Source organism: Podarcis melisellensis (genome assembly GCF_964234715.1).
Source record: "Podarcis melisellensis genome assembly, chromosome: 4".
NCBI lineage: Eukaryota > Metazoa > Chordata > Lepidosauria > Squamata > Lacertidae > Podarcis > Podarcis melisellensis.
Window position 1 is genome coordinate 103,121,249 of NC_138531.1, and position 22,643 is coordinate 103,143,891.

Consider the following 22,643-nt stretch of genomic DNA (forward strand, 5'->3'; position numbering starts at 1 on the left):
TTGCCCCTTTTAGAGCTCAGCCACACTTACCTTTGGACCATGCTTCTTAGGCACAGGCTCAGCCTTTAAAGTTCCATGTGCTTCCCCCCAAACTTCTTTGCCTCAGAACTTTGCCTGGGAAAACCTGCTCTTTTCGGAACAAATGGCAATTTGGGTTTTCTGTGGATTGCTCCAAATCCCAGAGGTTCCAAGGGGCTTGAGAGGCTGAGATCTCAACAAGGAGGGTCTTCCAGGAGGTGGCCAGAATCGTAGTATCATAGAATTTTCGAGTTGGAAGGGACCCTGAGGGTCATCTAGTCCAAAACCCTGCAAAGCAAGAATCTAGAAAGAGACCCTTGGGTGGAGGTTGAGAAATACAGTGGCAATCGAAACCCAATTGCAAATCAGGTTTATTACCAAAATTTACAGACTTTCACCTGTTTGCAATGAGCAAATTTGTTTATTTTATTTACTGAATTTATGTACCACCCTATACCCTATAAAACAAAAACAATGGCTCCTCTTTCTTGAAGGGCCCCACACACCTCATGGGACACCAGAGCAGATTCCCTTGTTGCTTTTTTGAGTCAACCAGCAATGGGGGCTGCATTCCCTTATTTACAGGAGGGCTGTTGCTAAAGGACATGACATGCCCATCATGCTTAGTTATGTATTAGGAACACAGGAACATTTGTGTGCGTGTGTGCATTTGCAAACTACCCCAGTCTCTTGAGGTTTGAGATTCCAGGGGTCTCAGGCACTTCCCCAGATTCAGTTTCCTTGGAATGAAGGTCAGCAGCGACTGTGGCGTCATTATGATATCTAGTTTTATTTACCCAGATACACAACCGGAGTGTAGGAAGGAGGTTCTCACAGCATCAACACCCAAACAGATCTTGCTTCTCTATTAGTCACAGCTTTGGCTTTGGCACAGAGGAAGCCGGTCTCTGGGTCTCCCACAACTCTCTCTGGGTCTTGCTTTCCTATCTAGACAGCCCCTAGACTTCCAACAAAATATTAAAATACAATAGTCCATCAAACATTAAAAGCTTCCCTAAACATAATAACAACAACCATTTTCAGTCCATTGAATTAGCAATTAAGCATTTCTGCAAAGGGAAATGGCATACTTTTGTTGCGTGCATAAGCGTGCATAAGAAAGTATTACTCATTTATGATGAAAATGGGATTTATTTCTTTTGAACTTTGCTTGGTTCCTCCGTGGCAGCCAGTGCAATGGTTTCAGCAGGGCTTGAACTCAGGACCCGCTGCCTTGAGGGACACCTAAGAGCAGTTGGGCAGGGGAAAGGTCTCCCTTGGGAGGTGGGGGACTCTCCTTCCTTGGAGGTTTCTCAGCAGAGATCGAAGCCATCTGCCATGGATGCTTGAGCTGAGATTCCTGCATTGCTGGGGGTTGGACTAGATGACCCTGGGATCCCCTCCTCTCTCTCCACTCCTGAATTCCAGGAGGAGCTTCCTTGCCTCCTGCAAAGCCCTTTTCCCTGCAGGCTCTTCCTCTGGTTTCCACCCAAGGGAGGGAGATGCTCAGAGTCCAACCAGGAGCCTCACCCCCAAAAGGATATCTGGGCATGGGCGGAGCCGTGGAGGCAGCTGCCCCCCTGAATCCATAACAAATAATAAGAATCTGAGGCTCTGCCAAGCGAGAGAGGGCTGAGCTGGAGGGACTCGGCTTGGCAAGGGTTAAAAGGAACCGAGCTGCCTTCCTAGAGAGACCAGGAAGCAAGGGGGGTCAGGTCCTCCAGAGCCAAGCCCCCTCCCTCCCCAGTCCTTTCCTGCTTGGGTGTCTCTCCCTCCTGGGATCTGGTGAGTCTCCTCTCTCTCTCTCTGGGATCTGGTGGGGGTCCCTGGGCTGCAGCAGGGGAGGGTGCGGGGGGGGCCTGATCTGCTCCTGCAGGGGGGGGACCCCAAGTCAGGGAGGAGAGGGTCCTGCCAGGGAGGGGCCAGGTCTGCCACGCTCTCCTTCCTGCCGATCAGAGCATCCATCCCAAACTCATCTGGCCTTCTGCCTCCCCCCTTTCAGAAAAAACAATGACTCTCCCAGGAAATCTCCCATCTTCAAACAAAGGAGTCCCTGGGACCTTAACTCTGTGTCTCTCAGGGTCACTGCACAACAGAGGAAACATCTGCAAATTGTTTTCCAAAGCTGGATGAGGAGGTGGACTAGCCCCCCCCCCAAAAGAACAACAGGGAGGGAGGGAGGAAGGAAGGAAGGAAGGAAGGAAGGAAGGAAGGAAGGAAGGAAGGAAGGAAAGAGAGACCAGGAATAAAGAGAGGGATCCCAGGCCATAGTCTGGCTGCTGCATTGCAACCAGTTTGGGTTACGTTATCTAACAGAATAATAATAAATAAAAAAAATCAAGGGAGATGTCTTTGGCCCCGCCCACCTGGCCCTCTGGGGGTTGGCCAGATACATTCCTGGCCCTCAGGGCAAAGAAAAAGGGACCCCACCCCAAGAATCTGTCTGGCGAGCGGCAGAGAGTACAGAAAAGGAGACAGAAGCAGGGAGTAGGGTGGGGGTGGGGAGCAACTCCTGAGGACCCCCAGGTGAGGACCCTCACTAGAGCTAAACATCCATTTTTCACAAGATACAAATAACTCCCTTGTCAGTCGGTTCTGACTTCATGCATTGACTGGAAGGCAGCAGAAACCAGGTTGATCTGAAAGAAATCCCTTCAGTTGCCTCCACACTTTGCATTGTTAGAAGGATAGAGACTTATTTCTTCTCCTCTTCCTCCTCCTCTTTCTTTTCAAAAGGATATCTCATGGTCTGAGATGCGGTGCAGTCCAGCCCTGGTTCCCAGCAAGACTCATCCATGCTTGCTTAGGGAACCATTTCCCCCCCCCGTCCTTCAGATTTTGTAACAAAACATTGTATTTGCTTTGTAGGATTTGCTAGAGCTTCTCATTTAGACGGACAGAACTTGGCAGAAGACCAAAGGGTTCCTTCCGATCTCTCAGAGGCTTCCTGAGAGCACAGATGGATGATCGAGACTCAGCTGGCCCTGGAGCAGGAAGAGGCCATGCCATCCAAACTGGGAGCAGTGGGGGATTCTGGGAAAACCCTGTGCAGAAGATCCATGGTGAGGAGGACACCCTCCGCTCAGAGGTGCAGAGCCAGCAGTTGAGGCAGTTCTGCTGCCAGGAGGCCAGAGGACCCCGAGAGGTTTGCAGCCGACTCTACCACCTTGACCGTCAGTGGCTGAAGCCAGAAAGGCACACGAAAGCTGAGATGCTGGACCTGGTGATCTTGGAGCAGTTCCTGGCTGTCCTTCCACCAGAGATGGAGAGCTGGGTGAGGGACTGTGGAGTGGAGACCAGTTCCCAGGCGGTGGCCCTGGCCGAAGGGTTCCTCCTGAGTCAGGCAGAGGAGAGAAAGCAGGTGAGAGAGACTTTCCTCTGGATACTCCCAAGGGGCTCCAAACAGGACGGAGAACATCCCACAATGCTCTGCTGATGGCCCATCCATTTTCTGGGAAAGCATCCATGGAATGAGATCTCACACCCTTCAAGTCTTTGTCATTCTCTTTCTAGTATTTCTCCCCATTCTCTGTTTTGAATCCTTGTTTCTTTTTCAGCGAAAGGATCTCTTTGCAGAAATGGACCTGGATTCCTGTGAGGCAGAGAGGCCTCCATTGGACACCAGAGAGAGGCCCCTGGGTAAGGAGGAAGGAGTTTTTTCTCTGCTTACTCTCATTCTGTTGGTTTTCCAATTCATCTGTGGGTTCTTTTCATCTTGTTTTGGAGGGAGACAGTTGGGAACAAGGGTCCAGAGGTGTTAGAATTCTAGCCCGCTCAGAGGTATGTGCCTATCTGTTCAGGCACCGGCTGAATTCCTTAGACCTCCCTCCGGCGACTCCCGGCAGGATAAAACACGCACGAGGTCCGTTCCGGCGATTTTCCTCAGGCTGTGAGGAAAACACACCAACTGCTTCTCCTCCTCTCCTCCTCCCTGCATATCCCCAGGGAGGGGAATCAGACACAGACAGTAAACGTATCTACATGTCTTTTATTTGTGTCTTTTAGCAGTCAAACAGTAAAGATGTCTGCTCTCTTCAACAAACAGAGAGAAACTCAAAAACTCCACCCATGTACATCCTGTACAGGTCATATGACAAACCCACTGAGCTAACATCCGGTGCTCAGTACAGAATGGACTGCCCCTTTGTTTCCATGGCAACAGTCACAAACTTCCTGTTTGGCTTTCCAGCCACAAGCAGCAGACTGTGCTGCCTTTGCTTGCTGCAGCATTGGTGCTTTAGAATAACAAACTCCCCCTAAAGTATCAATGCGTGCTGCGAGCAAAGCGTCATCCAGAGAAGAAAACAAACAGTTGTTATACTTATAACATTCCCCTGTTGTTTCAGTTCCACCCTTGGAACTACCCGCCACTGGTTTTACCAATGTACCTCTCTGGTTGTGTGACTTCCAAGGAATGAGTGCTTCTGCATTACCTTGGTTTGCAACTCTCTGTTGTGCCTTTGTCTCTGACTCAGACACAGCTTCAATCTGACCTTGGTCGTTTACAACAGCAACAACTAAGTTAGCAAACTCTTGTGAATACCTCTTGGGTGGTACACCCTTCGTTGCTCTCTCAGACCTACGTAAGAGGTGCTGCTCTTCTCTGCTTTCTGGTTCAGCCTCTGAACTCTCTGGAGAACCAGTACTAAGCTTAATCAGTGGTTCATCCTCCTCTTCTGAGGGTCTAGTCATTATGTGAGATTTCCTCTCAATGACTGTGACAACTGAGCTGTCTGAGCTATCGCTGTCATCATCAGTACTACTGAACTCAATAAAATCAACATCATCATCATCAGATTCATCTTCACCTGTGGGAAATGTGTGAACAATCACTCTCTCCTGTTCAGGAGCACTCTCTAGAAATTTTGTGAGAATCACCTTTCCAGATTCAGACAAAATTACTCTGTAGAGACCCTTTTCATAACCCACAAAAATGCCTCTGGCATTCTTTACTCCACCTGGAGCTTCTGTCCTCACATGAGACCCAAAAACCTTGAAATGGGCAACAGAAGGTTTTCTGTGGAACAGTTTCTCAAAAGGAGAACATCCCAACTCTTTTGAAAACTTTCTCAACCACGTGTAACAATATGACATTAGCGATTCAGCCCAGTACTCATGTGGCAGATGTGAACTAAGCAATTGCGCATGCATTCCCTTTTGCAATTCTTTGTTCACCCTAACACAAACACATTTATTCCAAGCTTCTTCGGAAGCTGCAAGTTTGTGTCTTATCCCTTTCTTCTTCAGGAACCTCTGGAACTCCTGTAAAAGAAAAATTGGCTTCTCATCTGTGCAAAGACAATCTATGTCAGCATCATGCATATTTTTAACCTTGTCACAAAACTCTTTAAACCTTTCTAAGGCTTCTTTCAGTCTTTCCAAAAGATAAATCCAGACAAAACCTGTAAAAGAATCAACACATATTAGGTAATACTTTGCATTGCCTCTAGATGGTTCTAAAGGACCAATCACATCAGCATACACCCGCTGAAATGCCTTGTCGACCCTCGAGGTGACCTGCTTGGCGTTCTTCTTGGCTACACCTGCAAAAGAAATCATGTTAGGATCACAAGAATTACATTCCATGTAATAACTTTGATCAAAAGTCAACAAATACAGTCCATCTTTCTCTTTGGCAGAAAGATACAGCTCTCCATCTTTGTAGATCTCGCAGTTCTCATCATCATAGGACAGTTTTAGTCCCTTCTTGGCAATCTGCGAAGCGCTGAGCAGATTATACTTCAATTCTGGAACCAAATAAACATTGTTTATAGTCAAGTTCAGACTTTTAAGATACACAGTCCCAATTCCGGTGGCTTCTAGCTCTTGACCGTTGGCTTGTTGCACAGCGAAGCTTTGCTTCTTATATGACGAAAATAGTCCTCTGTGTCCTGTCATGTGAACTGTGGCTCCAGTATCGATGACAAAGAAATTCCCCGCTTCTGGTGTGGCCTTTAGCGACATCAAAGCCTTTGCAGTCTTTGCCTTTGGCTTGGTGTGACCTTTGTCTGATGCCTCAGACTTTGTGGAGCATCCCTTGGCTCCTTTGTTCTTACGTGGCTTCGTACAGTACCGCTGTAGATGCCCAGTCTGGTCACAATTGTAACATCGGACAACGTTCAAAGGTACGGTGTCTCCTCCAGTAGCTACAGCAGTGGGGGCGTTAGAACTCCGTTCCTGGCTCCCCCTGTCCTTGACTTCCAGGGCGGCAAGTCTGTCATGTTCACAAAGAACCACGGCAAAGACCCTCTCCGACGTGAGATCATTCGCTGGGAGAGACCCCAGCTGACTGGCAACTGTTTTGTAAGTCCGATTCAGACTGTTGATCACCATGAAGCAAAACACTTCCTCCTGCAGACGGAAATTGCGTTCCACCATCTGTTGACGCAGAAATTTCATTTCCGTCAGGTGCGCTTGAACATCTCCATCAGGCGCAAGCCTCAGGTTGGTCAGCTTCTCAAAATACAGCAACGCTGAAGAACCTGCATCTCTCTGATGTGTCCTTCTCAGCGTGTCCCAAACATCTCTCGCATGCAGTAAATCTTGTATGTGGATCAGCTCAGAGCCTGACACACACAGAATTATAGCCGTTCTGGCCTTCACATCCTGTGACTCCCAAGCACGCGTTGGTGCTGCTGGAATGGGGTTTTCAATCACCCCAAACAGTTTCTGATTCTGCAGCAGGGCCTTCATCTTAACAGACCAAGACGCATAATTGTCACTGGTCAAAAGGGGCGGGGAAGGCTGGCCTCCCCCCTTCTTGGCATCCATTTTGAGTCCTTGCATTGACTCTCAAAACACAAGCCTCTAAAATCCAATAGCTGGCTTGTTTACACTCTGTGCACCTGGCAGCTCTCAACGCTGGCTGCGTTGGAAATTTCCAAGAGCTCCTCAGACTTCGTAGTCACAACATTCTATTGTAACTTTCACTTCTCTTCTCTGAGGCTTAGCCTTCACTGAAGGGCGTCGCTTAGCAACAGTACATTCCAATCCCTTGGAGAAGAAACCACAGGAATGTCTGGAATGCGGAGCTCTTGTAACTGGAGCTGTGTTTTTCCCAAACCTGCTCCCTCGAAGCAGAGAATAACTCAATCTGCATCCACTCTTCTAAGCCCGAAAATCACATACCTTGGGCTCCGTGGCTTTTGCTCCAGCTTGCTCTGGTCAGCTTCTGGCTGCAGAGAATCAGCTTTCTCACCTCAGGCTTCCATGGAGGCCACTTCATGATGTAGAGGTCGATGAAAACAGCAACCATGCTCTGCTACCACTGTTAGAAGTCTCCTAGCCCGCTCAGAGGTATGTGCCTATCTGTTCAGGCACCGGCTGAATTCCTTAGACCTCCCTCCGGCGACTCCCGGCAGGATAAAACACGCACGAGGTCCGTTCCGGCGATTTTCCTCAGGCTGTGAGGAAAACACACCAACTGCTTCTCCTCCTCTCCTCCTCCCTGCATATCCCCAGGGAGGGGAATCAGACACAGACAGTAAACGTATCTACATGTCTTTTATTTGTGTCTTTTAGCAGTCAAACAGTAAAGATGTCTGCTCTCTTCAACAAACAGAGAGAAACTCAAAAACTCCACCCATGTACATCCTGTACAGGTCATATGACAAACCCACTGAGCTAACATCCGGTGCTCAGTACAGAATGGACTGCCCCTTTGTTTCCATGGCAACAGTCACAAACTTCCTGTTTGGCTTTCCAGCCACAAGCAGCAGACTGTGCTGCCTTTGCTTGCTGCAGCATTGGTGCTTTAGAATAACAAGAGGAAGGGAGATGTATTTCTGCACAAACAAACATATGAAATGGGCAAAAGCGTCCACCTGCACTCAGCAGGAAAGGCTTTCTGAAAGGCCCATCTTTAGTTAGAGATGCCCTGTTTCACCTGTGAGAGAAGCAGGCACTCCTGGTATCCTGATTACGTTTTTTCTCTTGCAGGTGACGGAATGATGCTGGCAAGACCTCCTGATCCGCCTTTTCTTGGGGGCAGAAGGGAAGCAGCAGCTGTGGAACCAGATCAGGTCAGGGGAAGTTGCCTTGTGGGGACAGAAGCCGAGGGATGGAGCAATGTCATGGACTGGTTGGGCACAAAGGAATGGTGGGAGGAAGCAGCCGGGGAACCACGAAGGGAAGACGTCTCAGAGTCCAAGGAGTGGAGGTGGAGGAAGGATGAGCAGTGAAAGGGAGAAGCCTGGGAAGAGGAGGTGTCAGAGGCTGAAGAGAAAGCAGGGCTTAGTGAGCTGGGAGACTCTGTGGCAGAATGCAGTCCAGAATCAGAGGCAGAAGAGGAAGGAGGTGAGTGGGCAGAGGGAGGGCGAGAGACAGAGTTGAGTCAGGAGAAGGCGGAGCCACCGGTGGCTCCCTCTCCTTCTGCCAGAAGCCACCCTCCCTGCTTGTCTCTCAGAGCCAGGAGACCAAAATAGGCTTATTTTAATTGTAGATTGATCACTGAATGCTAAAATTGTTTTCTAAGGAGTGGACAAATGAGAACAAATAGTGGCCTGGATTCACCTAACCAGCCCCATCGGATGAAAAATGGGGCCTGCCCCCCATTCCTCCCCCTCTCCATGCTCCCAGGAACTCCTTGAATTTGGCTTTACAGTATTGGGAGGGAACTCCCTAGAACAGCACACGAGGAGAGGAGAAAGTGGATCCTTCCATCTGGCAAACTGGAATCCCTGCATAGGCAGAATGATTTGAAAACCACATGTGGAGTACCACCTATTTGCACAGAGATGAATACCCATAATTAAAATGCAGAATAAAATAAGCACCCATAATTAAAATGTGCTGCAAACCAATCCTATTGAAACAACACCAGTCAAGTTCGCAAAAATCTATCATTTGCCCAATAATAAATGCTGGAAATGTAACGCGACTGAAGGTACCTTCTATCACCTTTGGTGGACTTGCCCGAGGATTAAGGCCTTCTGGGAAACGATTTATAGTGAAATTAAGAAGGTACTTAAATGTACTTTTCATAAGAAACCAGAGGCATTTCTCCTGGGCATGGTCGGCCAATTGGTGCCAAGGAAGGATAGGACATTTTTTATGTATGCCACCACAGCAGCAAGGATCCTTTTAGCAAAGTATTGGAAGACACAAGACCTACCCACGCTGGAAGAATGGCAGACGAAGGTGATTGACTACATGGGACTGGCGGAGATGACTGGCAGAATCGGTGACCAAGAAAAAGAGACGGTGGAAGAAGATTGGAAGAAATTTAAAGTATATCTTAAGAACTGCTGTAAAATTAATGAGTGCTAAAATATCAAGGGAAAGGAAAACTCAGAATTATAGCTGTAACTGATGAAGTATAACAAGAAACTAAAATAATAAGATGTAATTAAGTAATTGGAGTGAGGGGTTGTTGAAGAAAGTTTAAAACAGGGATGCAGAAAAGGGGAGGCAAGGGGAAGTCTGGGAAGCAAGGTTTATGAAAAAGAGGTTTTGAAATTATACATGTTTATATGTTTTTGTTTGTTTATGTGTGTGTGTTGTTTTGTTTTTAATCTGTGTTGGAAAATCAATAAAAAAAATTATATAAAAAAAGAAACAACACCGCAATTTACAGGAAGGAAACAACAGAGCATTGTGTAGCAGATCATATTTCTGCTGTCTAAGAGGAGGACATTTCCCTTTTTCTTTTAGGGTCCAGTGTGCTTTGAAGATGTCGCTGTTCGTTTCACGGACGAGGAGTGGGCGTTGCTGGATCCTGACCAGAGAGCTCTGCATAAGGACGTCATGGAGGAGAATCATGGGATCGTGGCCTCTCTTGGTAAGGCTCCCTGTGGGATCGTCCTATCTGCCTGGAAATTCCAAAAATACCTCTATGAGACGAACCTCATATATTTTTACAGATCTCAACAGCACTCCCTACAACACCTGGGAACCTAACACCCCCACAATAAAGAGTAACTTACAGTTTTTTCTTTGAAATATCTTCCTCAAATTATTCCTTTTTCTACCACGATTGGGCTGGTCTCAACTGCCCAGGCCATCTTAAATGTCAGCTTCAGAATTGTTAGGAAAGTTAAGTAGCTACAGGTTTTCTGTTTTTGTTTTTACCTCTGTCAATCTTGGGTTGACCAAAGAGACGACTAACATTGGAGATGGAGGGGATGCCATGACTGGGCCAAACAAAATTCATCCCAGAGAAGAGCTAGACTCATTGAATTTCAGGTAGAAGTAGCAGTGGTGATGATGATGATGATGATACAGTGGTACCGCGGTTTACAAACTTAATCTTTTCCGGAAGAAGACTGTTCTTAAATCAAGATACCACTGTAGTAATAATAAGAATTTTTATTTTTACCCAGCCCATTTGGCTGGGTTGCCCCAACACATATATAAACATGGCTTCCAACACACATATAAACATGAAACATAAATAAGAATAATCTGATCCCATATAAAAAGAACATTAACTTTAAAATGAACAGCTTATACTAGTGGCCAAAATTGTGGAAACCTTTTGTGAAAGGTGTATTTCTGAGGTTTGATGGCTCATAACACCACTTTTGTGTGGAGTAATACCATAAAATTATATAGCAATGGAAAGATAATTTAATGAAGAATGTAATGCCATGACTTTTATGAAGGAGTATTTATTAGAACAGCAGTCATAAAGAAAAAACGTGGAACCTTTGGTAACCATTGGTAACCTTTAGTTTTAATTACGGCCTTACAACGCCTTCACTTGAAGTGAACCAAGTCTTTAGTTCTGCAGCTGTAAGAATGTGAAACCAAGACTGAATTATTGCGTGTTAATTGGACTTTATTGCTGGGTTGCTTCTGACTAACAAGTTTCTTTAGTCGGCTCCAAAGATTTCCGATTGGGTTAAAGTTTGGGCTATTCCCAGGCCATTCCAGCAGTGAAATATCATTATCTAGAAAGCACCTTTTGCACACAGGAGCAACACGGCATAGAGCTGAATCCTGTTGAAATAATACATAAAAATATATAAATATATATAAATGCTTCAGTATCTGGGAAAAGATCACCTGCGGAACACTTCAGTTTGGGCTCAAGTATTTTGTTTATGCATTTTGGAGCATTTATATTCCCATTAATGATGCAAATTCTGCCCACACCTTTTGCTGCCATAGAACCCCAGATCATCACACTATCTGGGTGTTTCACGGTCAGTGTAATGCAAATAGGATGTAAATCTTATCTGAGTCTTCTCCTCGGGTATTTCATGCCATCACTACCTAGCAAGGAGATTTGGGTCTCATTGCTCCAAATAACACTGTTCCATTGTTCTGCTGTCCAGTTAACATGGGTTTAATCTTTTCAACCTTTGCTTGAGAGATAACAATGGCTTTTTCTTAGAATTCTAACATTTAGACCAGTCCTTGCACTCAACTTCACATTGCATTGTACCATGTCATCTTGTATCCACCCAGATGATATTCTACTGTCATGTAGGCACAGTCTCTTCATTCTTCGATCGTCACTTGCCTTTGTGCACCTTTTCCTGCCTTTACCACTCTGATTTTGTAGTGACTGAGTCTCTTTATACCTCTTCAAAAATATAGAAAGGCCAGCTTTGGTGTAGTTTTTCCCAATCTTTCATCTAATTTCTTCATATCTGTAGCCTTGTTCACTTAATAGTACAATTTTACATCACTTTCTGGGTGATTAGTCAACTCTTTGTGCCATTTCTTTAATTTGATTATGTTTTTCAACCTCACTAAATGACCAACTTGATAGCAATCACATAAGACACTGACAAAAGTCAACCAAAGCAAGTTGTGCTTCCTTTTTCTGGTTATTTGGCTATAAGGTTTGATAAAATATAGGTAATTGAACAAACTTTGTTGAATTGCATTCTTGATTACATTCTTGATCAAATTATCTTTCCATTGATATATAAATTTATAATATTACTACAAAAGAAGAACTACACTTTTTCCAAAAGTCTTCCACAATTTTAACCACTACTTTATATCAAACAAAGCAACATTCAACAACTCATCAGAATCTCATAATAAATATGTTGGTTAATGACAAGCAACACAGTTAATGAACACACACTGAACTCCCTTCAGTTCTTCTCTATTTGTTCCTAAGGCTCTAATCCTTTTTTGTCTCCATTGCAGATTGTGATGAATCGGAAATTGAGAACAAAGGTGACCACGATAAAATCCCCAGGGAGGAGAAGCCATGTAGAAATTTGGAGTGTGGAGAAAGCTGCAGTCAAAACTCCCATTCCACTTCCCATCAACGAAATATCATTGGAAAGAAAGTCTATCAGTGCATAGAATGTGGAAAGAGATTCAGTCAGAGCTCCCATCTCACTTCCCATCAAAGAATTCATACAGGGGAGAAACCCTATAAGTGTATGGAATGTGGAAAAAGCTTCAGGCAGAGCGCCAATCTCACTTCCCATCACATAATTCATACAGGGGAGAAACCCTATAAGTGTATGGAATGTGGAAAAAGCTTCAGGTACAGCGCCAGTCTCACTTCCCATCAAAGAATTCATACAGGGGAGAAACCCTATAAGTGTATGGAATGTGGAAAAAGCTTCAGGTACGGCGCCAATCTCACTTCCCATCAACGAATTCATACAGGGGAGAAACCCTATCAGTGTGTGGAATGTGGAAAGAGCTTCAGTAACAGCTCCTCTCTCACTTCCCATCAAAGAATTCATACAGGGGAGAAACCCTATCAGTGTGTTGAATGTGGAAAGAGCTTCATTCAGAGTGGCCCTCTCACTTCCCATCAAATAATTCATACACGGGAGAAACCCTATCAGTGTGTTGAATGTGGAGAGAGCTTCACTAATAGCTCTTCTCTCACTTCCCATCAAAGAATTCATACAGGGGAGAAACCCTATCAGTGTGTGGAATGTGGAAAGAGCTTCAGGAAGAGCTTCAATCTCACTTCCCATCAAAGAATTCATACAGGGGAGAAACCCTATCAGTGCGGAGAATGTGGAAGGAGCTTTAGTCAGAGGTGCAATCTCACTTCCCATCAAAGAATTCATACAGGGGAGAAACCCTATCAGTGCGTGGAATGTGGAAAGAGCTTCACTGAAAAGTCCAAACTCACTTCCCATCAGAGAATTCATACAGGAGAGAAGCCCTATCAGTGTGTGGAATATGGAAAGAGCTTAACTCAGAGCACTGATCTCACTTCCCATCAAAGAATTCATACAGAGAAGAAACCCTACCAGTGCGTGGAATGTGGAAAGAGCTTCAGTACAAGCTCCTCTCTCAATTCCCATCAAAGAATTCATACAGGGGAGAAACCCTATCAGTGCGTGGAATGTGGAAAGAGCTTCAGTACAAGCTCCGATTTCACTAAACATCAAAGAATTCATACAGGGGAGAAACCCTATCAGTGCGGAGAATGTGGAAAGAGCTTCAGTACAAGCTCCAATCTCACTTCCCATCAAAGAATTCATACAGGGGAGAAACCCTATCAGTGCGGAGAATGTGGAAGGAGCTTTAGTCAGAGTGGCCATCTCACTTCCCATCAAAGAATTCATACAGGGGAGAAACCCTATCAGTGTGTGGAATGTGGAAAGAGATTCACTAATAGCTCTAAACTCACTTCCCATCAAAGAATCCATACAAAGATTGGAAAAAGCATTATACAGCTTTAGGAGCCTGGCAAATCCACACCGTTTTAACCAGGCCTTTTTCTTAATGACATCTAATGCTATTTTATCATATGATGTTTTGTGTTTTTATGTTGTGTTTTTATGTTCTAAGCCTCCTGAGACCTGTGGGTGTAGGGAATACAGCCACTCTCAAATTCCTAGGGGTCTTTGCGCCCCCCCATAAAATATTTGAGGAGGCCACCCCCCAGGTTTTCTTTGTGTTTTTTTTTCAAATGCAACCTTTTTTTCTTTCGCAACTTGCCATACCATTTCGCTTTCAATTTGCCCTTTTAAGAAATTTTTAAAACCGCACAAAGGTCATGAGAAAAACAAAATACAAGAAAATACAAACATGGACAGGTCCCATCTTTGCGGGCCAAACGCAAAAGTTGCTTTAAAGGAGGCTTTCCCAAAGTTGGGTCCCAAGCAGCACCCGGGACTACAGTTTCCAGCATCCCTCCCCATTGATCCTGCTAGCTAGGGATGATGGGAGTTGTAGTCCAAAAACAGCTGGAGACCCAAGTTTGCTTTAAAGGGAAAGTGGGCTGGCCCTGTGACACCCTCTGCTGGCCAAAAGCACTGCCCCAGAATCTGAACCACCCCCGGTATACAAGGGGGAGCCAAACAGTACAAATTGAAAGCATTTGCTGATGACTTGGTATTGACCTTACAGGAACCAGAATCAAGCACTAAAAGAGTATTAGAACTGATTCAAGAATTTGGTCAGGTAGCAGGATTTAAGTTGAATAAGATGAAAACTAAAGTCTTAGAGAAGAACTTAACTGAAATGGAGAGAGATCAGTTTCAGAAAGAGACAGGATTAACACTGGTTAAGAAAGGAAAATACCTAGGGGTTAATATGACTGCTAAGAATGTGAATTTATTTAAGGATAAATATGAAAAATGCTGGGTTGAAGTGAAAAAGGATCTAGAAATATGGTCAAATTTGAAGTTATCATTGTTAGGCCGAATTGCTGCGATAAAAATGAACGTATTGCCAAGAATGCTGTTTTTGTTTCAAACTGCAAATTTTGGATAAAATGGATTGTTTCAAGAAGTGGCAGAGAGATATCTCTAGATTTGTCTGGCAGGGCAATAAACCTTGTGTAAAATTTAAGATATTAACAGATGCTAAAGAAAGAGGTGGATTTGCCCTGCCAGACCTTAAATTTTATTATGAATCAGCCGCATTTTGCTGGCTGAGAGAATGGATGCTTTTGAAAACACGCATGTGCTGGATTTGGAAGGTTTTAACAATGTATTTGGTTGGCATGCATAAACAAAGTGTTTAAAAACCATATTGTCAGAAAAGCATTGTTTAATGTTTGGATAAGATATAAGGATTTGTTAGAAAATAAAACCCCAAGATGGTTGTCACCAATGGAAGCAAAGGCACAGAAAAAACTCAATATGGAGGCCAAATGGCCGAAGTATTGGGAAATCCTGGAACAAGAGGGAGACAGATTAAAATTGCAGAGTTTTGAAAAACTAAAAAATAGAGTACGAGATTGGCTCCACTATTATCAAATAATGGAGGCATACAATTTGGATAAAAAATTAGGCTTCCAAGTGGAAAAATCAAAACTGGAAACAGAATTGTTAGACCCTAAAGTTAAGAATTTGTCAAGAATGTATAACTTGCTGTTGAAATGGAATACACAAGATGAAACAGTGAAATCTGCTATGATTAAATGGGCACAAGATGTTGGACATAATATCATGATGGCTGACTGGGAACAGTTATGGATCACTGACATGAAGTTTACGGCATGTAATGCCTTAAAAGAGAATTTAAGGAAAACGATTTACAGGTGGTACATAACACCAGTCAACCTTGCAAAAATCTACCATTTGCCCGATAACAAATGTTGGAAATGTAATGAAACTGAAGGTACTTTCTTTCACCTTTGGTGGACATGCCCAAAGATTAAGGCATTCTGGGAGATGATCTATAATGAATTGAAAAAGGTATTTAAATATACCTTCCTGAAGAAACCAGAGGCCTTTCTCCTGGGCATGGTCGGCCAATTGGTGCCAAAGAAGGATAGAACTTTCTTTATGTATGCTACAACAGCAGCAAGAATACTTATTGCAAAGCACTGGAAGACACAAGATCTACCCACCAGGGAAGAATGGCAGATGAAGCTGATGGACTACATGGAATTGGCGGAAATGACTGGCAGAATCCGAGACCAGGGAGAAGAGTCGGTGGAAGAAGATTGGAAAAAATTTAAAGTATATTTACAGAAATATTGCAAAATTAATGAATGTTAGAAGGATGTTGGAATGAAGCTATATGGTTTTAGCAGAAATGTAATAAAGAATTAAGTAAAAGTTGATTGATAATGGGCAAAAATGGAAAAATTAAAGGTTAGACTGTTAAGATAAATTATAGAACAAAAATTGAGAAAGATGGAAAGAATTTGCTGAAATAGTTAACTGAACTAGAATACAAAAAGGGAGGTGTGAGGAGGTCGATGAAACAAGTAAATGAAAGGTAAAGATATGGAATATTGGATGTGTTTTTAAATGTTTTTTTAAAAATGTTTTTGCTTTTTTGTTTTTATTGTTGTCATGTTCTGATTTTTTTATTCTGGTTTTTGTTTTGATGTACAGTGGTGCCTCACAAGATGAAATTAATTCGTTCCACAAGTTTTTTCTTCTTGCGAGTTTTTCGTCTTGCGAAGCACAGTTTCCCATAGGAATGCATTGATAATCAATCAATGCATTCCTATGGAGACCGTCCGGGGACAGAGGGGAAGCGCCGCGCGCCTTCCCCTGTCCCTGGACCTGTTTTAAAGCAAGGGGCAACGGGGAGAAGATCGCTTCTCCCCATTGCCGCCCCTTGGTTCAAAAGGGGTCCGGGGACAGCGGGGAAGACCCTCTGCGCTTCCCCGCTATCCCCGGAGCTTGCAGGGCAAGCTTCGTTTTGCGAAGCAAGCCCATAGGGAAATGCATCTTGCGAAGCGGCTAAGAAAACGAAAAACTCCTTCGTCTAGCGAGTTTTTCGTCTTCCGAGACGTTCGTCTTGTGGGGTACCACTGTATTGTATTGTAACTTTTTACTGTCTTCTTTTTTTCTCTTTTTCTGTAATTGTTAAACTTTTAATAAATATCATTTTTTTAAAAAAACAAAACAGAATCTGAACCATCCCCAGTACTGCTAATTGGAATTTACAGAGCACAAACCTGAAATCTGATTGGCACTTCAACCTCTAGGGAGCTTCTAGGTGCTTTCTGCACCACCTAGAGTACCCACAGAATTGTGTCTTCTACTGGCAACACACATAGGAGAACAAATGAAAGACAAACACAAGGGGCAGGAAAAAACCTGGAAAGGGCCATACCAAATGGACATCCGGTGTGAAGAGGTCACTTTCCCCACTGCTGAACAATGCCACAGGTAGAGGAGATGGAATGCTAGAAGTGTTCTCCGGGGCAAGGGGAGCTGCTTGGAAATTGAACTATGGGCTCAAAATATTACTTTTTTTAAAAGTCACTGCCATTATAGGCATTGCCATTCTAATGGTGTCCATGCATCATGTGATTGATTGTGCAAGGCCCCCCACCAATATTTTATTCAATTCGGCACCACTGGGTTGGGTGGTTTCCCAGTTTAAAAAATACATAAATCGCCTCCCTTTGCACATGTTCCAGCTTGTCAATATCCTCATTTATGCTTTTCAAAATTTATTTGCCCTTCATCTGAAGATTTTACAATATAAACATACAGGATGACAGCATGGCATTCTAAAAAAAAAAAAAAAAAGAAGCCAGAAAAATCTCCTTTTCTACTTTTCTTTTTTTGGATGGAGTTACAAACTTTGTTGATCAGGGAGCTGCTTTGGAAGTAGTGCATCTCGATTTCTGTAAGGCTTTTGAGAAAGTCCTCTGTGATATTTATGTGAGGAAGCTGGTAAAATGAGGCTGAATGAGGTAACTGTTAGGTGGATTTGACTGACTGAACCCAAAGAGGACTCCTTCATGGTTCCTCCTCATCCTGGGGAAAAGTGACCAGAGGGGTGCTGCAGGGTTCTGTCCTGGGCCCGTTGTTGTACAACGTCTTGATAAATGACATGGTTGAAGGAAATGAGGGGATGCTATCACATTTGCAGACGACACCAAATGGATCATGATGGCATCCTCTCTTTTCTTCAGCAACTGACAGGGAGACAAAGAACAGTGCAAAAGCACAGCAGAGCGGAAGAGATAAGACTGACTTCCATTCTTACACTTTCCAATCCTAGGAAAGTAAACAGGGGCATGTGACATACTAGCCACATATCCAGCAACCGGAGGAGTGAATTGCTAACACACCACACATGATTGCAGGTGATATGAGTAAAAAAACCTGCTCCTTTTTGCTTATGGGGTACCCAAGAGCCCCTATACAGTCCTTTTGTAGGTTCTCTATCGGTAGGAGAAAATAGCAGAGACCAACCAGAGAATATTGAGAAGCAAAGCAGCCAGTAAGCCTGTTGTTTACTAACTGTTGCAACAGGGTTCTCCCCCACATGCAGGAGAGAGAAGGAGGACCCCGAGCCATGCATGCAGGCCCTTACATAGACATTTTTAATTGCCCACCCTGGAGTCCAAGATCACCCCCAGAAACATCATAAATACATCACAGAAGAGGTGTGGCCCAAAACTACCCCCCAGATGCATCATACCTACGTCACAGAAAAAGTGGTCTACAACAGAAATCTGAGTGCGTTGTTTTTACCTTGTCTGCCAGGTTACCTGTAAATGGTCACTTGACTGAATTACCTGGGGAGCCTGGCCATTCTTTTGTAATGATAATACAGTGGTGCCCCGCAAGACGAAAATAATCCATTCTGCGGGAGCCTTCGTCTTGCAGGGATTTTCGTCTTGCGGAGCTCCGCTATCAGCCGATCAGCTGATAAGCGGTAAAACAGCTGATAAGCGGCTTTTAGGGCTTTTAGCGGCTTTTAGCGCTTAGGGGATTAGCGGATAAGCGGCAATTTAGAGATAAGGAGCTTAGCGCCTTTCAGAAAAGGCAAAAAAAAAAAGGGAGACCACGGAAAAAAATTCGTTTTGCGAGTAAGCCCCATAGAAAAAATCGTCTTGCGAAGCAGAAAAATGTCGGAAAGCCCTTTCGTCTTGCGCGTTTTTCGTTTAGCGGGGCATGCGTCTAGCGGGGTACCACTGTACTTAATTCCTGAGCCAGGTCGCAGTCTCACCCTATTCACACCTTAAATGTGCCCTTAAGGCAGGATTTGTGAGGACAGAAACAGTGGGGAGGTTTCTGCATTTCTCTCGACCTTGTAGAGAAATATTTGAGGTGAGTGAAAGAGTCAAAATGGCTTTTGGGCTTTTCCTGTGGGTTTTGGACATGTGGTTTATATATTTATATATGTATTTGCTTGGTACATTTAGGAACATTTATATAATATATCCTAAAAAATTATTTTAACAATTCCCCCCTTTGGGGCTATAATTTTTTCTAAAAATAATTTACCCCACAGATAATAACCTGGTTTGTTGTAAGTAAGTAAGTAAGTAAGTAAGTAAGTAAGTAAATAAATAAATAAATAAATAAATAAATAATTTATTATTTATACCCCGCCCATCTGGCTGGGCCTCCCCAGCCACTCTGGGCGGCTTCCAAAAGAATATTAAAATACTATAATACATCAAACATTAAAAGCTTCCCTAAACAGGGCTGCCTTCAGATGTCTTCTAAAAGCCTGGTAGTTGTTGTTGTTCTCTTTGACATCTGGTGGGAGGGTGTTCTACAGGGAAGGCGCCACTACTGAGAAGGCCCTCTGCCTGGTTTCCTGTAACTTGGCTTCTCGCAGTGAGGGGCTAGAAGGCCCTCGGAGCTGGACCTCAGTGTCCGGGTAGAACGATGGGGGTGGAGAAGCTCCTTCAGATATACTGGATCAAGGCCGTTTAGGGCTTTAAAGGTCAGCACCAACACTTTGAATTGTGCTCGGAAACGTACTGGGATCCAATGTAGGTCTTTCAAGACCGGTGTTATGTGGTCTCTGTGGCCGCTCCCAGTCACCTTCATGTAAATCTTAAGAGAATTGCATGTCAGGCCTCTTGAGAGCCAGCGTGGTGTGGTGGTTAAGAGTGGTGGAAAGTTGGAAAGGATTTGCTGAAATAGCTAATTGAACTAGAATACAAAAAAGGGAGGTGTGAGGAGGTCGATGATACAAGTAAATGAAACGTAGAGATATAGAGATATTGGATGTATTTTTAAAATGTTTTTGCTTTCCTTGTTGTTTTGTTGTATTGTGGTTTTTTTGTTTTTTTCTTTTCTTTTTTTGATGTATTGTAAACTTTTTATTGTTTTTTTCTTCTTTTTTCAGTAACTATTAAACTGTTAATAAATATCTTTAGAAAAAAAACAAAAAACAAAATGCAGCAGTCTGATTGGTCCTAGAACAATGCAGCAGTATGATTGGTTGGCAGGAACCACCCAATCATGCTCCAGATAGAAGTGAATCCACAACCTGATTGGCTTACAGTAGAATTCCGGAATTAGCCAATCATGTGCAGCCCATTGTGTAAATAATGTATATAAAGCAGATACTTTGAGGGGACTTTCATTCATCCCTCCTCACCACTGTGAGCTGAATAAAGAGCATGAAATTACTTTGCGACTCTGAGTATATTTCATAGGTGGAAGGAGGTCTCCCTCAAGGACCAGCTCCCTTATGAGGACTCCTAAGTGGAGGGGCAGCAGCAGGAAAGGGGGCAGGAAAAGCCTCCGGCCTCATCCTGGCACCCAGGAACACACACCGCATCATCTGTGTTAAAAGTCACTCAGGGGTGTGCTATTGTGGGGGATGGAAGCAACCAAAGAAATGAATAGAAGAATGTGAGGTACTTTGAGCTGGGGGATATGCTGTTGGCACTAGTTTCTGCTCTTCCCCATTGTCACAGAGCATAAGCAGGTATTACTCATTTATGATGAGTTTATGTTGAACTTTGCTTGGTTCCTCCTTGGCAGCCAGTGTGATGATTTCAGCAGGGCTTTTCCAACAACACAAGAGACGACTCTACACATGGACATCACCAGATGGGCAGCATCGAAATCAGATTGATTATATTCTCTGCAGCCAAAGATGGAGAAGCTCTATACAGTCAGCAAAAACAAGACCTGGAGCTGACTGTGGCTCAGATCATCAGCTTCTTATAGCAAAATTCAAGCTTAAACTGAAGAAAGTAGGAAAAACCACTGGGCCGGTAAGATACAATCTAAGTCAAATCCCTTATGAATACACAGTGGAAGTGAGGAACAGGTTTAAGGATTTAGATTTGGTGGACAGAATGCCTGAAGAACTATGGATGGAGGCTCGTAACATTATACAGGAGGCAGCAACGAAAACCATCCCAATGAAAAGGAAATGCAAGAAAGCAAAGTGGCTGTCCAATGAGGCCTTACAAATAGCGGGGGAGAGAAGGCAAGCAAAATGCGAGGGAGATGGTGGAAGATACAGGAAATTGAATGCAGATTTCCAAAGAATAGCAAGGAGAGACAAGAAGACCTTCTTAAACAAGCAATGCAAAGAAATAGAGGAAAGCAATAGAATGGGAAGAACCAGAGATCTGTTCAAGAAAATTGGAGATATGAAAGGAACATTTCGTACAAAGATTTCCATAATAAAGGACAAAAGTGGAAAGGACCTAACAGAAGCAGAAGACATCAAGAAGAGGTGGCAAGAATACACAGAGGAATTATACCAGAATGAAATGGATGTCTCGTATACCCCAGGTAGTGTGGTTGCTGACCTTGAGCCAGACATCCTGGAAAGTGAAGTCAAATGGGCCTTAGAAAGCACTGCAAATAACAAGGCCAGTGGAAGTGATGGTATTCCAGCTGAACTATTTAAAATTTTAAAAGATGATGCTGTTAAGGTGCTACACTCAATATGCCAGCAAGTTTGGAAAACTCAGCAGTGGCCAGAAGATTGGAGAAGATCAGTCTACATCCCAATCCCAAAGAAGGGCAGTGCCAAAGAATGCTCCAACTACTGCACAATTGCACTCATTTCACACGCTAGCAAGGTTATGCTTAAAATTCTACAAGGAAGGCTCAAGCAGTATGTGGACCGAGAACTCCCAGAAGTGCAAGCTGGATTTAGAAGAGGCAGAGGAACCAGAGACCAAATTGCAAACATGCGCTGGATTATGGAGAAAGCTAGAGAGTTCCAGAAAGACATCTACTTCTGCTTCATTGGCTATGCAAAAGCCTTTGACTGTGTCGACCACGGCAAACTATGGCAAGTTCTTAAAGAAATGGGAGTGCCAGATCACCTCATCTGTCTCCTGAGAAATCTCTATGTGGGACAAGAAGCTGCAGTTAGAACTGGATATGGAACAACTGATTGGTTCAAAATTGGGAAAGGAGTACGACAAGGCTGTATTTTGTCTCCCTGCTTATTTAACTTATATGCAGAATTCATCATGCGAAAGGCTGGGCTGGATGAATCCCTAGCCGGAATTAAGATTGCCAGAAGAAATATCAACAACCTCAGATATGCAGATGACACAACCTTGATGGCAGAAAGTGAGGAGGAATTAAAGAACCTTTTAATGAGGGTGAAAGAGGAGAGTGCAAAATATGGTCTGAAGCTCAACATCAAAAAAACGAAGATCATGGCCACTGGTCCCATCACCTCCTGGCAAATAGAAGGGGAAGAAATGGAGGTAGTGAGAGATTTTACTTTCTTGGGCTCAATGATCACTGCAGATGGTGACAGCAGTCATGAAATTAAAAGACGCCTGTTTCTTGGGAGAAGGGCAATGACAGGCCTAGACAGCATCTTGAGAAGTAGAGACATCACCTTGCCAACAAAGGTTCGTATAGCTAAAGCTATGGTTTTCCCAGTAGTAATGTATGGAAGTGAGAGCTGGACCATAAAGAAGGCTGATCGCCGAAGAATTGATGCTTTTGAATTCTGGTGCTGGAGGAGACTCTTGAGAGTCCCATGGACTGCAAGAAGATCAAACCTCTCCATACTGAAGGAAATCAACCCTGAGT

General features: G+C 43.9%; 2 protein-coding genes across 8 annotated transcripts in view; one reads left to right on the forward strand and one right to left on the reverse strand.

Moving 5' to 3' along the window:
• Positions 1-16,137, forward strand: part of LOC309369105 (uncharacterized protein) — a 245,140-nt gene extending 229,003 nt beyond the window's left edge. For 3 of the 5 annotated variants that reach the window (XM_081909778.1, XM_081909779.1, XM_081909777.1), the window contains exons 3-6: positions 3,576-3,657; positions 7,957-8,039; positions 9,670-9,796; positions 12,124-16,137. In XM_081909778.1, the coding sequence (XP_081765904.1) occupies positions 3,576-3,657; positions 7,957-8,039; positions 9,670-9,796; positions 12,124-13,634 (1,803 nt within the window). In that variant the 3' untranslated portion in view covers positions 13,635-16,137. Of the gene's footprint in view, positions 1-2,962; positions 3,380-3,575; positions 3,658-7,956; positions 8,040-9,669; positions 9,797-12,123 lie in introns of those variants that run through there. The other 2 variants (XM_081909776.1, XM_081909780.1) reach the window with 2 other exon arrangements.
• LOC309369078 (uncharacterized protein) overlaps positions 1-22,643 on the reverse strand; it is a 421,063-nt gene that overhangs the window by 286,550 nt on the left and 111,870 nt on the right. The window lies entirely within an intron of this gene.